Source organism: Marmota flaviventris, chromosome 9 (assembly GCF_047511675.1).
Source record: "Marmota flaviventris isolate mMarFla1 chromosome 9, mMarFla1.hap1, whole genome shotgun sequence".
Lineage (NCBI taxonomy): Eukaryota > Metazoa > Chordata > Mammalia > Rodentia > Sciuridae > Marmota > Marmota flaviventris.
Window position 1 is genome coordinate 96,545,716 of NC_092506.1, and position 15,186 is coordinate 96,560,901.

The following is a 15,186-nucleotide window of genomic DNA, read 5'->3' on the forward strand; positions in this document are numbered from 1 at the left end:
ATTTCTTAGTACAAATTGTGAGTTTTGTATCTAAGCATATTTCTTTTTTCCAATATTGAAAACTGTACTAGTCATTGTTACATTGTGATACTGTTACACAGCAGTCCCCCAAATTCAGTGGTTTTCATCAACAAGTACTTCTTGTGTGTAGGTCACTGGTGTGGTTCTGCTTTGGGCTACAGATTGGGTTCAGATCTGTGCTTCATCTCTCATTCTGAGCATACTCTTCTCATGGTAGATTGTAGAAACAAGAGATCAAAGCAAACTTCACATATTCCCCATGACCAAGACCAAAGACAAGAATTGTACACCACTTGTTCTACTGGGAGATATTGCAAAGTCTTATGACAAAGAGTATAGGAAAATCAGGTATGGGAAGGAAGTGAAAAAAATGGGAATTGTAATCCACCACAAAAATATTCCAGCATTATAATGTGTTTGTCACTGAATTACCTGTCTTCTTTTATTTCTAAATGGTTGAGCAACTGGTTAGAATCTTATTTTTTCCACCTGACCCTTCCCTTTCACTATTGTATTTTTCCTCTTTGACAAGTAACTTAACATTGTCATTGTTTTTTCCTGTGTAGGACCTCAGTAAGCATGCATCACAGTCAGGCAATGGGTTAATAAACTAAAGAACTGATTTTCATAAATTTGTTTGTCCAAGAACCTTGATTTACTCTTCAACTAACTTTATTACAAGAGCTTCATTGAAAAATGGTTCCTGCTTAACACAGTTTAATTCATACTTTTGGGTACCCAGTATCCATTTTTTTATTATTCTAATTTGTTATACATGGCAGCAGAATGCATTTCAATTCATAGTACACATATATAGCACAATTTTTCATATCTCTGGTTGTACACAAGTAGAGTCACACCATTCGTGTCTTCATACATGTACTTAGGGTAATGTCCATCTTATTCCACCGTCTTTCCTACCCCCATGCCCTCTCCATCCCCTTTGTCCTATCTAAAGTTTGCCTATTCCTCCCATGCTCCCCCCATCATCCCCATTATGTATTAGCATCCTTATATCAGAGAAAACATTCAGCATTTGGTTTTGGGGATTGGCTTACTTCACCTATCATTATATTGTCCAACTCCATCCATTTTCCTGCAATGACATGATTTTATTCTCTTTTAATGCTGAGTAATATTCCATTGTATATATATACCACATTTTCTTTATCCATTCACTTACTGAAGGGCATCTAGGTTGGTTCCACAATTTAGCTATTGTGAATTGTGCTGCTGTAAACTTTGATGTGGCTGAGTGCCCAGTAGCCATTTCTGAATGAAAAAAAATCCAGTGTGGCTGGATTCTTTGGATTCACCTGAAAAACTCAGTGAAAAAGAGAGGCATATATTGTTCTTTATGAGTGAATATGACAATGAGTTGGATCTCAAGAATTTGCCAAAAATGTAAATATTTTTAGTATGTTTACGCAGAAAGCAAAATGTTAAAATTAACAAATCTACTTCTATAATTAGTATTTTATTCTCCAAGTTAGACATTTCTCTCCACATTTGACATTTGAATCCCAATTCCTAAAAATTGCATGATTTGTTAAACCCTAATGTTTAGACTACATTTATTTCCTTCTTAAGAAATAATTGCATATCAAAACAGCTATCTGGATGTATTTATCTGTGTAAAGAACGTGTTAGGAGTGTGACCAGATTGCATTTATAAATATTATTATAACACTACCATAAATTAAGTAAATAGCACACAACATCAGTAGTTCAGTTTAGAATGACTCATTTATCAGTCCAGTCAGAATCATTACTCAGAAATAACTCAGCAGACTTTGTGGTCTTGTAGAGATGACAAAAATAAGTAGACTGAAAAATACCTATTTGGGGGATTGTCTGGAATATTTAATACCATCAAGATGACATCATCATCATCATGTGGAAGGATGAAATATGAATTTGGGCATTTTCCCAGGCTATTCGGTTGACATTATTCAAAAGAAGAAAATCACTGCCTAAAAAACAGTTCTGGGACTATGAAACATGACTACATAAAATCAGTAAGAAAACCCAGCTATTGTTCTGAAATCATATTGAGAGAGTTTAAAGTGTTTCAGACAATATCTCATCTTGTCTACAAGCCAGTATTGTTTAATGACATTTCTTCTGTGATTGTCTTGAAGTGGCAATTAAAGTTTTTACTATTTAACCTTCTTTTCTCATATGAATTATAAATTTGTTTGCTTAGAAATTGAATTTTATTTCCTTATGGCTCCCACATCAGCTGTTATGACTATTCCAATAAAAGTGCTTATGTTTTTTTTTTTATTTAACTTTTGGAGCTGTACAGCTTATAATAAGGAGTTCACAGTTTCAGATTATTTTTAAGTGCTTTTAAAAGGTAAATTTCATCAGGTTCCTTACCTACTTAAAACCCTTAACTGGTTTAACAATGTTTTAAAATCCAGAATTCTTCCTTATGCCTATAAATTTTGCTGAGTTTGATGACTTTTTCAGATTCTGTTTCATCATATGCCTTACCGCTTTCTTGCTCTTGGTGCTTTCTCCTCATTGGTCTCCTTTTGGTTTCATGAGCATGCTACATCTTATCCTAGGGTGCTTTTCTTCTCTGTGGAAATAGTACCTTCTCAGAGAAGCATCTCGTGATCATCCTGTCTAGAGTGGCCTCTTTCAGGTAATTTTCAGTTGATTACACTATTTCTCTGGCATTTATTGTACCCTGAAGTTATCATTTTTGTCTACTTATTTATTATCTTTTTCTCCACTGAGGTAGAAGTATCATGAGGAGAAAGTGCCACGTGACACAAAGTCATTCAAATATTTGTTGAACTAATAAATACATGAATAACTCTTACTCTTTAAATTCATAGTTTTCTATGAACTTCTTTCTTCCTTAATTCAATTCCATAAGGGAGAAAGCACTGTACTCCTGAAGACGGCACAGTTGAGGGCCCTAAGGAGCCCTATACTACTGTGCCCATTGCTCATAATGTAACTTAAGTGATTTGGGGTTTTCAAAGACCCCAAATGAAAGCTTAGCCAAAAAATCATGTCTTTTGTACATGTTTATCTTTATAAGCCTTAGTTTGCCCTATTAAGTATTTCAAAATTGGAAGCTTTAGTTTTCCCATAATGTATGTTTGTGTGGTAACTATCTTGTTAGATTCTGAGGACATGATATTCTTACACAACAGGTATGGAAATAAAACCCCTTCCAAGGGTTATTTAACATAAAGTTGCGGTTCACAAGCAGAGCAATTTGAGGCATGACTCTTCTAGTAAGAACAAAACTTGGGAGTTGATTACTGAGAAAATCAAGAGTAATCCAGGACTAAATAATTTGCCCAAGGTCACACAGCAGTGAGAAACAGAGCCAGGATTTAAAATTAGGCTTGTCCAACTCATTTACTTCTATTACATTTTAGAATATCCCTAGGTAAAATATATAAATATTTGTGTATTTATATGTTAAATATATATGTATGTTTGCTGTGTATCTGTTACTAACATCATGTACTATATTACAACCTCTCAGCTTCTATGAAAGGATTATAAATAATTTTTTAAAAGTTTGACTATTTATTGTTTTTTTTTTGTTGTTGTTACTGAACACTTGAACATATAGTCATGGAAGTCAATTGTAAATAACCTTTACAAATTTAAACTATGTAGCTAAAAACTCATTTTACTTCTCAGAAAAACATGATTTGTTTCAGTAGTTCCACATAGCTTGAAGAACTGATTCAGAGACTAACAGATGGGAACAGTCTAATGTAGGGAAATTGCTGAAAGCACAATTAAATTGCTAGAGTATACCACAAGCAACAATTTCCTTAATTTTCTTCAAACACACAATTTGAAATGATTATGTGCTTACAAAAACAAACAGAATAAAGCAAAATGTTTTATAATCTGTAGTTTCATATTCACAAATGTGTCTCAAGGTTAAAAGTTTAATATAATTTGATTTTATAATTTATAATCTAATATATAAAATTAAAACAACCAGATTATCCTATTATATCAATACAGATTAGGCACCTAATTAATCCTCTGCTAGTGTTTACATGTCAGATGGTGCATATATTAATATGCTAAAAACTTTTTCAGGGTTTTATTTTATTTTATGGACCTTCCATTCTTAGTTATTATATTCAATACTGCTTGGCAAGAACCAGCATAAGCTATGTCAAAGAATTGTGATCTACAAATAAGAAGTGTTTTGTTTCACATGACACTTTTGTACCAATTAGAGGAAAGAACTACTAGAGAAAAAGATATGTAGAGATCTGGATATAGGAATTAAAAACAATAGATTTTCAAAATATTTTGAAAAGCACAGATGAACCAGTTTTGATTGCCTTGCTGGAGCTTCAGGATTCATAGTGTACCAATTCCTGAAAACACTTTTCTTTAAATTTAGAAATTAAGAATGCAAGGTCTTCACAAATTAGTGAGTTTGGAACCTCTGACCAGGATTTCGTTATCTGAGTTTTTAAAAACTTTAAAAATCAAACGTTAAATTGGCATCAGCATGTTTATTCCCAAATTACAAATTGATGAAACTACATATTAAATCCTTTAAACATAATATTAAATATTTAATTGCAAAAATTATTAATCTTTTGGACTGCCATTCAGCTCCACTTCTAAGGGATGCTGATAATTTCTGACTGGAGAATATAAGGTTTAATAGTAGTTATGCAAAGATTTTGATATCCCTAAAACATGAGGGAACTTAGCTAGGTTAGTTTTCCCACTTCTTTGATTAAGTGTGGGGAAAATTGCCTCTATCCCTGAGGGAAGAGATGCCATAAATAATGATGACAATGATGATAGTTGGTAACATTTATTGAGCATTTATTATGTGTCAGACACTATGCCATGGAATTTAGATTTATCAATAAAAGCAGAATGAAAACATTGATTAATTATACTTTATATAAAACAATTCGGTATAATTTGAAATCTACTTACTAGGCCTTCAGTAATTTAGAAGTTGGTGAGAAATTTGAATTTTTGAGGTTAAGTGATTGTAATGAGCTCAGTCTTGATACTGTTGTGGTAAAAAGAAAATTTGTTTAGATATCTGATATCAAGTGAATGTTGAAAGGGCAAATGGACTTGGCAAATCTAGAGATTATTTTTATTAAAATTCTTGGTAATGAACAGAGGACAGAAGACAGAGTTTCTTAAGCCAATATTAAACCTAAGATTTTTATACATTTTTGAAATTGCATACAAATTGTAATGTTCATTTGTATATGTGTATAATTTTCACTAGATTCTCAATATATCTGTGTATGGAAGATCCCAGGACACACAGTTAAGACATATCTCAACTGAGAGACTAAGAGGCATCCCTGAGATAGGAACTAAATGACAAGATTATGAAAAAGAATTATAATTGTCCAGAAGAATAAAGCACATCAAAGGTTATCAACACAAAGGTAATGGTTTAGGGGAGGAATCTGGAAAAACAAAGGGAAAGGCCCCAAACTAGACTATGATACTTTCATGTAGGGAAATGAGCCAATTAGTGAAGAAGATGGAGAAAGACCAGGTAAACACAGAATCAATAGGGAGAGGTGTTTATTTTGGAGACCAGTTAAGTGTTAGATGTAATTGAAAGTCATAAAAAATGAGAATTGAAAAAGGTTAATGGCTTTACCCTAGGGGGAGTTATTGAGTGACTTGAAAGGAATTTCAATGGGGTGTGAAACATAGAAACTGTATCAAAGGGACTGATGGGTAGAAAAGGAAGTTAGGAAAGGAAGGTAGCCTGAGTCAACCTCTCAGGTTAATAGCAACAGTAATAATCATAACTGAAGCAGTAGCTAAGATTTTTGAGCACTTTTATGTCTCAGGTACTATGCCAAGGCTTTGTTTTTTATTCGGACTTTTAAAATTCAATCTTTGCTTAACTGTGGGTCGCAGATACTATTGTTATCCCCATTTGGGGATTAGCAAATGGAGGATTCAGGAGGTCGAGGAATTTGCTCAAGGTCCCATAGTTAGCAAGCTTGACAATTTGAACCCTTCATTTTTAGCACCATTATATTAAACATCAAAATATATCTCTAATCCTATAAAGGAATGTTGAAGATTTCAGTGTTCTGCTGCAGAATTTATAGAATAAATATTTTTTATATATGAAGTGGGAAAAATACAATTATAAATAGATTTTCTCACATAAAGTGAAATACAGAAAGGGTAAACCAAAAACTAATTTTAAAAAGTTACTTAGAGAGGAAGGGGACAGGGATGGCAGCAAAACTTAGTGTAAATCTTATTACGGTTTTAATTTTGGCATTATGTGAAGCATCCAGTATTATTCAAAAAATAGGGTTAAAGAAGAGAGAGAAAAGTAATTCCTAATATTTGAAAGCAAACACACCTGTCTTATGTCACGTTGGCTTCACACCACACACAGGTAGCTCTTCCAACTCCATGTTCTACAATAATAAAGTTCAAGATAAAAAGAACTATAAAGAAATATTAACTTTTAAATTTTATCCAGCAACTTCATTGTTAGTAGTACTATTTGTACAGCTATTTTGAAACTGTTTTATGTTTACTGTAGGATAAAACTAATAATTTATGTTAATATTAAGAACCAAGCTGGGTACAAGGGTACACTCCTGTAATCCCTGAGGCTTGGGAGGCTGAGGCAGGAGGATTGTGAGTTCAAAGTCAGCCTCAGCAAAAAGCAAGGTGCTAATAAGCACCTCATTGAGACCCTGTCTCTAAAATAAAATATCTTTGGCTAGGGATGTGGCTCAGTGGTCGAATGCCCCTGAGTTCAAAATCCCCAGTACCAAAAAAAAAAAAAAAAAAAGAACCAAGATTTTTTTTTCATATTTATTTTTTAGTTGTAGATGGACACAATACTTTTATTTTGTTTATTTTTATGTGGTGCTGAGGATCGAACCCAGGTCCCCGCATGTGCTAGGAGATCACTCTGCCACTGAGCCACAACTCCAGCCCCAAGAACCAAGATCTTTTAATGTAAGAAAAAGGTATACATTTTCAAAGAAATGTAATTTTTAGAATGTTAAATTTGAAATGGACATAAGTAGCATGAATTTATGAACATAAGTAGCATGCATTTATGAACTTTTTACGAAAGTACTTACCTCTTAGCTTTGTCCTGAAAAGGCTTAAAAGCAGTGCTGACCCAGCAGTAACAAGCACCATGCACACCTAGGTACCGTTCCCTATGAGGAGAGCCAGACTTCTTAGAGAAATGATTCCAGGAAATGTTCAAGATAAGAATGGGGCACTTTTATTATGCCAGAAGACAGCAAAGCTTACTATTTCTTTGTTTATGTTTAAAACAAAAAACAGATGGGCACAGTGGCACATGCCTGTAATCCCAGAGGCTCAGGAGGCTGAAACAGGAGGATCGCAAGTTCAAAGCCAGCCTTGGCAATTTAGTCAGATCCTATCTTAAAATAAAAAATAAAAAGCACTGGGATGTAGCTCAATGGTTGAGTGCCCCTGGGCTCAATCCCCAGCACCAAAAACAAAACAAAATTAAAAAAAAAACAGTATGAAATTGTTTTCACTGGCCAAAGATAGGAAAATCTGAGTGTCAAAAGTAATATCTACAGTTGATTGAAACAAATTGAATATACAAAATTCAGGTGTTCATTATGATACTTAAAAGAATTGTGAAAGAGAAAAAATGATGCTAAATAATAAAATAAACAGACATATAAATATTTTTTTAATATTTTTGAGTTGTAGGTGGACACAATATCTTTATTTATTTTTATGTGGTGCTGAGGATTGAACCCAGTACATCACACATGCAAGGCAAGTACACCACCACTGAGCCTCAACCCCAGCCCAACAGACATATAAATCTTAATAGTCATCTAATGTGCCAGTTCCTTACTCTGAAAGTTGGTACTTAGAAAGAATTTAGCATTCCTCCTTCCTAACCCATTCAGATTGTATTTCACAATAACTAAACAACCCTAGTTGACAAGAGAAAAATTTCCCTACAGAAGAATTCCATGTTGTAATTGTGCCTGAAACCAAATCATAATAATCACAATTTGTAATCCCTAGTGAAATCATTGATTCACATAATGGCCATCAATGAACACTAAAACTGTTAGCACTTTGGTTCTCAAAGTGTGGCCCATGTATCAGCATCTTAAGCATTGCCTGCATACTTCTAAAAAAATAAGAAGTTCTAGGACCCTCTCCAACACATTAGAACCTCTGTGGATAGGTCCCAGTAGTCTGTGGTTAACAATCCCTCTAAAGGTTAGATATAGTTTGAGAACCATCATATTAGGAGAAAGATTGATGGTCATCTTTAATTGAAGGATCAAGGTCTCACTCTCAGAACTCACTAATCAATCTCAACACTCAAAATCAGGAGAACCTAATAATACATTCTCTTAGTAGATGCACTTATGACATATTCTTGCTACCTTCCAGCAAAAATTGAACCTAAATCTATTCAATCCTTTATAATTGAGTTCCAATTTATAGTAAATATAGGGAGATTGAAGAATAAGTAAAACAATATAGTGAGGAAGCAAAGGACAAATCCAGAATATAGAACAACCAACCAGTGTTTTCAAGTCAGTGTCATGGAGAAAAGGGGAAGCAGAGAGTAGGAAAATTAATTCAGAATAAGTGGGCTCCAAAGACAAGACAAGTGAATACAGAATGTACATTCTGTTTGGATTCTGATTCAAATAAGCCAACTGGAGAGATGTGAATTCAAACTGGTACTAGATGATATTAAGGAATTTTAATTTTGTGAGGTGTAAAGATATTTTGGCTATGTAGAAAAATGTCTCTCTCTTTTTTTTTTTTTTTTTTCTTTTAGGAGATACAAAGTATTTAGGGTGAAACAAAATGATGTTGAGATTTGCTTTATGTTACTACAGGAAAAAAAAGAAATGAATCAAGTGGCAAAATATTGAGAACTTTGGAATCTGGGGAATGTGTTACACTATTTTCTCTACTTTTACGTATGTTTGAAACTTTCATAATAAAAAGTTAGAAATTTTAGAAAAATGGCTGAAAATAGTAAACTTATTAGGTTATATTTATCCTTTGCTATCCTTTATCACATTGTATTACCTGTTTGCTTGTCTAATACTGCTCTTTCTTTTTTATGATACTGGAGATTGAACACAGGGACACTCAACCACTGAGTCACATCCCTAGCTCCCCCACCCCCCCCCCCCCCCCGCTTTTTTTTTTTTTTTTTTGGAGACAGGGTCTCACTCAGTTCAGTTGCTTAGGGCCTTTGCTAACTTGCTGAGGCTGGCTTTGAACTTGCAATCCTCCTGCCTTAGCCTCCTGAGGGCCCTGCCTATACTAGTATTTCTAAGACTATTAGTATTGATTAAATTGTCCAATCTATTACAGACCATGATTTTTATGAGATACAATAAAAATCAATTACAGGGAGGGCTGGGGATGTGGCTCAATGATAAAATGCTTGCCTGCCATGCATAAGGCCCTGGGTTTGAGCCCAAGCACTATCAAAAAAAGTCAATTACCAGAAAAGCAAAACAGGGGCTGGGGTTGTAGCTCAGTGGTAGAGTGCTTATTATCTAGCATGTGTGAGGCACTTGGTTTGATCCTCAGCACCATATAAAAATAAATAAATAAAATAAAGGTATTGTGTGCATCTACAACTAAAAAAAATATTTTTAAAAGAAAAGCAAAACAGGACAGGGGGACATATGAAATATAACCAAAATGTTTTTACTAAGGTCAATAAATATAAAGTTACATTTCACTTAATCAGAACAAATGTAAACATGGGAAAAAAGAATTGATTTCAAAACTATCCATTCATAAAAAATAAATACATAAGAAATCACTATAGAGAATGGATATTACAGTTATGAGTTTGTTCTATAATAAATGAAGTTTTTAATGTGAAACATGAGTGTGCTTTATGCATGGTAACTTGAGAACTTTAGGCATTCACTTGAGTTGAACTGGTAACAGCATTCCTCAAGTGAATGGTGTATTCTAAAACAATTGTGTTTGTGGCCACAGGTTTCTGCTTGTTACTTCTATTGCTGATTTCTCAACAGATAGAGTATTCATGGATGCCTAGATTACAGAAATAACAAAGAATGGGGAAAATAATAAGTATACTGGAGTACTTGCTGAGATTTTCACTTAAAGAATGAAAGTACCACCTCTTGAAATAGGTTGTCTTTTAATCTCCTTATTTTGGATGTTGCTATCTTTCTTACACTGTCGTATGTTTATTGATTGATATTTGATGACCTTTTTTGTTTCCCTGGTCATTTAAAGTACACTGTGCCTTTGTTCGTTAGACAGTGCCCTTCCTGATGCCAAGCTTCAGAGTGTCTTTTCTCTCTTTCCTGTGGTAATGCCAGTTTAGATTGGTAGTGTCAAAAAAAAAAAAAACAGTAATTATAGATTTCATTATGCTTCCTGTGATTCATTTCTTTGTTGGTAGTTTGGGATCTTTTTTCAGATATATTAACTTGTACCTGTTCACATTGAATCTGTAGGTTTCTCTGTGTTGCTGAAGTCTCAAAAATCTTTCCCACTAATACATATTAACTCAACATTTTCAGTCAAAAGAAACTAATTAAAAGATTCCCTCACAGAAAGCACATTGCAGTTGTTTGTACAAGGGGCCAACCTTTTCTTATGGTTCTCCCAACTTATCCAGTGTGGAAGTGAGATGTTGGCTCGCTCTCACACATAGAAGGCACATTGTCCACTGGACAATTATTAAATGTCATCTCCATGATAACAGTATGAAAGGTTTTTTGTTGTTGTTGTTGTTTTTAGAGAGAGAGAGAGAATTTTAATATTTATTTTTTAGTTTTCGGCGGACATAACATCTTTGTTTGTATATAGTGCTGAGGATCGAACCCGGGCTGCACGCATGCCAGGCGAGCGCGCTACCGCTTGAGCCACATCCCCAGCCCCAGTATGAAAGGTTTTACTAAAAATTCTACGTATTCTAAAGTGATCCTCTCTTAGAATTATAGATGGCTACTATGCAGTTCTATAAAGGCAAGAGGAAAATGTTTTGAGCCAACCATCTCAGTTTCTGGTACTAGCAGATATAGAATAGACAAAATGTCCATTTATATTTAAAATCTATATTATGTGGACTGTTATACATAGAATATTTAGAATAGTCATGGCTTACAGTCATTGTCATGATGTTTTGCACATTTTTTTAATACTGTTGATAGAAAAGTCCCAGATTAAGAAACTCTTTAGCAATTGTACAAATTCAGATGTCAACTATAATAGGACTTTAATCAGCTAAGTAGTAAGTACCCATGTTTTGTATAAGGCCTATCATTGCAGAGAGTCCAGAAGAGAATAGCATGGTTCCTGTTCTCAGGAAGCTTAAAGATATCTTTTATTTTTCAAACCCAGTGTGTTAGAGTTAGGGCTATGTGTGTACATGTTGGAATATTTATGAAAAATATGTGAATAATACAGTGTAATGCACTGTATGATAAGTTATAAGGGGTTTGGAGAAGAAAGATTACGACATCTATGTGAAGTAATGAGGGACTACTTATGGGTAAGGTAGCAATTTAACAGGGCTTTAAAGGAATGATTAGAATTTCAGCAAGAAGCTAGTAAAGACACTTGAGGTAATAAAAAAAAATTTTGGTCAGAGGTTCTGGTCCCAGATTAAGAAACTCTTTAGCAATTGTACAAATTCAGCCAGATTATTTAATCCCCCATCATAAGCTTTTTTTTTTTTTTTTAAATCTAGGGTGAAAATTAGAATAGTGGTTGTCGTAGAGGTTTTAGGAAGGTTAAATGAAATGGTACAATATGAACATATTTTGTAAACTGTAGAGACTATACAGATGTTAGTAAACTTTGTATTGAGAACAACGTGGGTCAAAGGCATGGAATTTAAAAACCAGTAAATCATATACACTAAAGCAGAAAATGTGTTAAGGTAACTGAATACTGACTCACCGACAAAATTCTCTGTTAGGAAATATATCTTAAATAAAAGTCTCTTAGAATTTATATTGATCTCTCTCCCTATTTTAGTTAGCTTTCTCATTGCTGACCAAAAGACTTGACAAGAAAATTTTAGAGGAGGGAAAGTTTATTTGGGGGCTCATGGTTTCATAGATAGCTGGTTCCATTCTTGAGGGCTCCAGGTGAGGCAAGACAACCTGGCAGAAGAATGTGGTAGAGGAAGGTGGCTCTGGACATGACCATCAGGAAGCTGAGAGAGAGAGAGCTCTCCTCACCATGACAAAATGTAAACCCCAAAGGCACAGCCGCAAGGACCCACCTCTTCCATCCTCACCCTACCTGCCTATAGTTAATCGCCATCAAGCAATTAATATACTGATTAGTCAAACCTTTTATAACCCAGTCATTTCATCTTGATAACTTTCTTTCCTTGTCTCACACGTTAGCTTTTTGGAGAATACCTCATATCGAACTTTAACACTCCCCCTGAAGATAATTTCAGGGGTTTTTTAGATCTTCAGATAAAAGTTCAATAAATTGTAATGTTTAGTTCTATCAGAAATTATGTACATAGTATATATAGAATTAATTTTAAGGTAAACTGCTTTTAAGAAGATTGTAACATTGCACAAAGATAGCTAACTTGTCTTATAAAACATATTTTTCTTATACTCATGCCTTCCAGTCATTTGTCATGGCTATCAGAACAGTGTTCAGTTTGGAAAACAAGTATGCATGTTCTTGAGTAGGTCAGAATTATCCCTATGGATTGAAAGTTTGGCAATTATTTAAGTTGCTTGAAAATTCCACCATATTTCATGCTAGAGGAGATTTATATAATAATTGTATGAAAATAGTATTTAAGGAAAGATGTCCCTTTTCTGATGAGATGCCAGAGAATTCATTCATGTTCTCTGTCTTACATAATTTTTATTTTTTAAATGTGGTTAAGAGAAATAGCTAATATATTTTTCAACAAAAAGGAAATGCCTAGCCATAAAAATAATTTTGAATTGTTCTGTGATTATTGTGATACTTGCTGTTATCTGATTTTGGACTCTTACCATTTATCTGGACTCCATTTAAATATGATTAGAATTAACTTCTCCACAGGCAAGAATCTTGAAAAACAGCATGTTATTTGAACACTCATTATTCACTAAAAAAAAAAAAAAAAACTTTTGAGGGGAGAGAGGCAAAAAAAATATTTCTGAATGCTAGTGCTTGGGCTATTTTATTTGAGCAAATAATTCTAAATTCTTTCTTCTTTTACAGACTATCTTGCTAATCATGGCCGGTTAAATGAGTCTGAAGCCAGGCGAAAATTCTGGCAAATTCTGTCTGCTGTTGATTATTGTCATGGTCGGAAGATTGTGCACCGTGACCTCAAGGCTGAAAATCTCCTGCTGGATAACAACATGAATATCAAAATAGCAGGTAACTGGGACCCAGCTGGCTATGAAATGATCAGATGTGAGCCATCATGCATGGTGCGCTGAAACAGCCCTGCAGGCACAGCTTCAGGAGCATTTCTACCTGATGGCGTCAAGCTTTCTCAAAGGGTACTTTATTCATTACCTTAGCCCTGTATGTAATTACAAGCAAAGGAAATAAGTTTATTATTAATATACATATTGGCTGGGCTATACCTGGGGGTCTCATCTTCATTGAGGTGCCTTGCGGGGCTCTGTTGGAGGAGGACATTTGTCTTAAGTGTAACAGTGATTGGAGGGATGGATAGGACCAGAGAAGAGTGCAAGTTGCTGGTGCTCTCTATTCTGCTTTCCTCATTATAGCTGATGACCACAGTGAGGTTATAGACAGAAAAGATAACAGAAGTGATGGAAGTAGAATAAGAACCATTTAAAATACAAAAGCCCTTGCCTTATTCTGATCAAATAAGAGTTTTGATTAATAACAAGGAGACTAATGATAGATTATTTTGCTTATTTTTCTTTGTGCTTTTTACAATTGTAAAAGTTTTTATATTTTGTATTCTAAGTTTCTTTATTCACATAATCAAACTTTAATTTACTCAGTAAATATTTTATGTATCAGTTACTGTACTGTGCTAAATATAATATGATATGTGGAAATCATCTCAGTCAATACATGTATCAAAACATCACATTGTACATCTTGAGTATATATAATTTTTATTTCTTAATTATACCTTAATAAAACTGAAAAAAAAATTCAGTGCTATATTGCCACCAAAAAGGTATGTACAAATGAAGAAGGAGGCTGAGATAGGAGGATTGAAAGTTTGAGGCCAGTCTCTGCAACTTAATGAGACCCTATATCAAAATAAAAAGGACTGGGGATGTAATTCTACCACTGGATGGTAAAGCTCCACTGGATTGAATTCTAGTACGTTAAAAAAAAAACAGTATATACAGAAATGGGGATATAGCTCATTGATAGAGTACTTAAGTAGCATGAGGCTCTGAATTCAGTCCTCCAGCATCACACACACACACACAAAGTATGTCAGGGGAATATGTACAAACTACAATGGGAACATCAGTCTACCTTAAGAGTCAAGGGAAGCTTCACAAAGGAGGAAATATTTGAACGTAGCTTGAAAGATGAGTTAAAAGCTTTCCAGAAATTTAAACAGAAGCAGGATGTTGCAGGCAGGTAGATGGAGATTAGAACAGTGGGAACTTTAGCCCAGTACTGTTTAAATGTAAAATCTATGGGCTCGGGAGAGTGATAGAGGAAGAGGAGCTAGGTATAGACCAGAATATAAGAGTCTTAATACCATGTAAAAAATTTTTAGTATTTATTATGTAAGTCATAGGAATCTAATCTATTGAAAATTCGCAAGCACAGATGTAAGTAAAGTAGTTTTGGGATATCACAATTAGCTTTTCACATTAGCAGTTCTGTTCGTGGCAGCAGAGTTAGATGGATAGAAGCTTTGGGTAGGACTGCAAACAGAAGATTTATGAAAAATCCAGTGCACTAGTCCAACAAAGAGCATGCACATCTGAATAAAGCAGCAACAGTAGAGGCTGAAGGCATAGGAGAAAGGGAGGATTATTTTAGTTAGGATTGAAGAAAATAGGGGCATGGTTTAAATGCTTAGCATAGTTACAAATGATGATGTTTTGTTCTAAATGGTTATAGAGGAGTAAGGAGATCAGGTGAGAGGAGCTGACCAAGCAATTATTAATTCACTAGCGAGGTTGGATA

The 15,186-nt window shown here is 34.3% G+C and overlaps 1 protein-coding gene across 4 annotated transcripts in view; it reads left to right on the plus strand.

Annotated features, from left to right (window-relative positions):
* The window catches only part of Sik2 (salt inducible kinase 2), a 121,791-nt gene that overhangs the window by 62,655 nt on the left and 43,950 nt on the right, over positions 1-15,186 (plus strand). For 3 of the 4 annotated variants that reach the window (XM_027930719.2, XM_027930720.2, XM_071616690.1), the window contains exon 4: positions 13,264-13,425. In XM_027930719.2, coding sequence (XP_027786520.1) covers positions 13,264-13,425 — 162 coding nt within the window. Of the gene's footprint in view, positions 1-5,284; positions 5,451-13,263; positions 13,426-15,186 lie in introns of all 4 variants that reach the window. The other variant, XM_071616689.1, reaches the window with a different exon arrangement.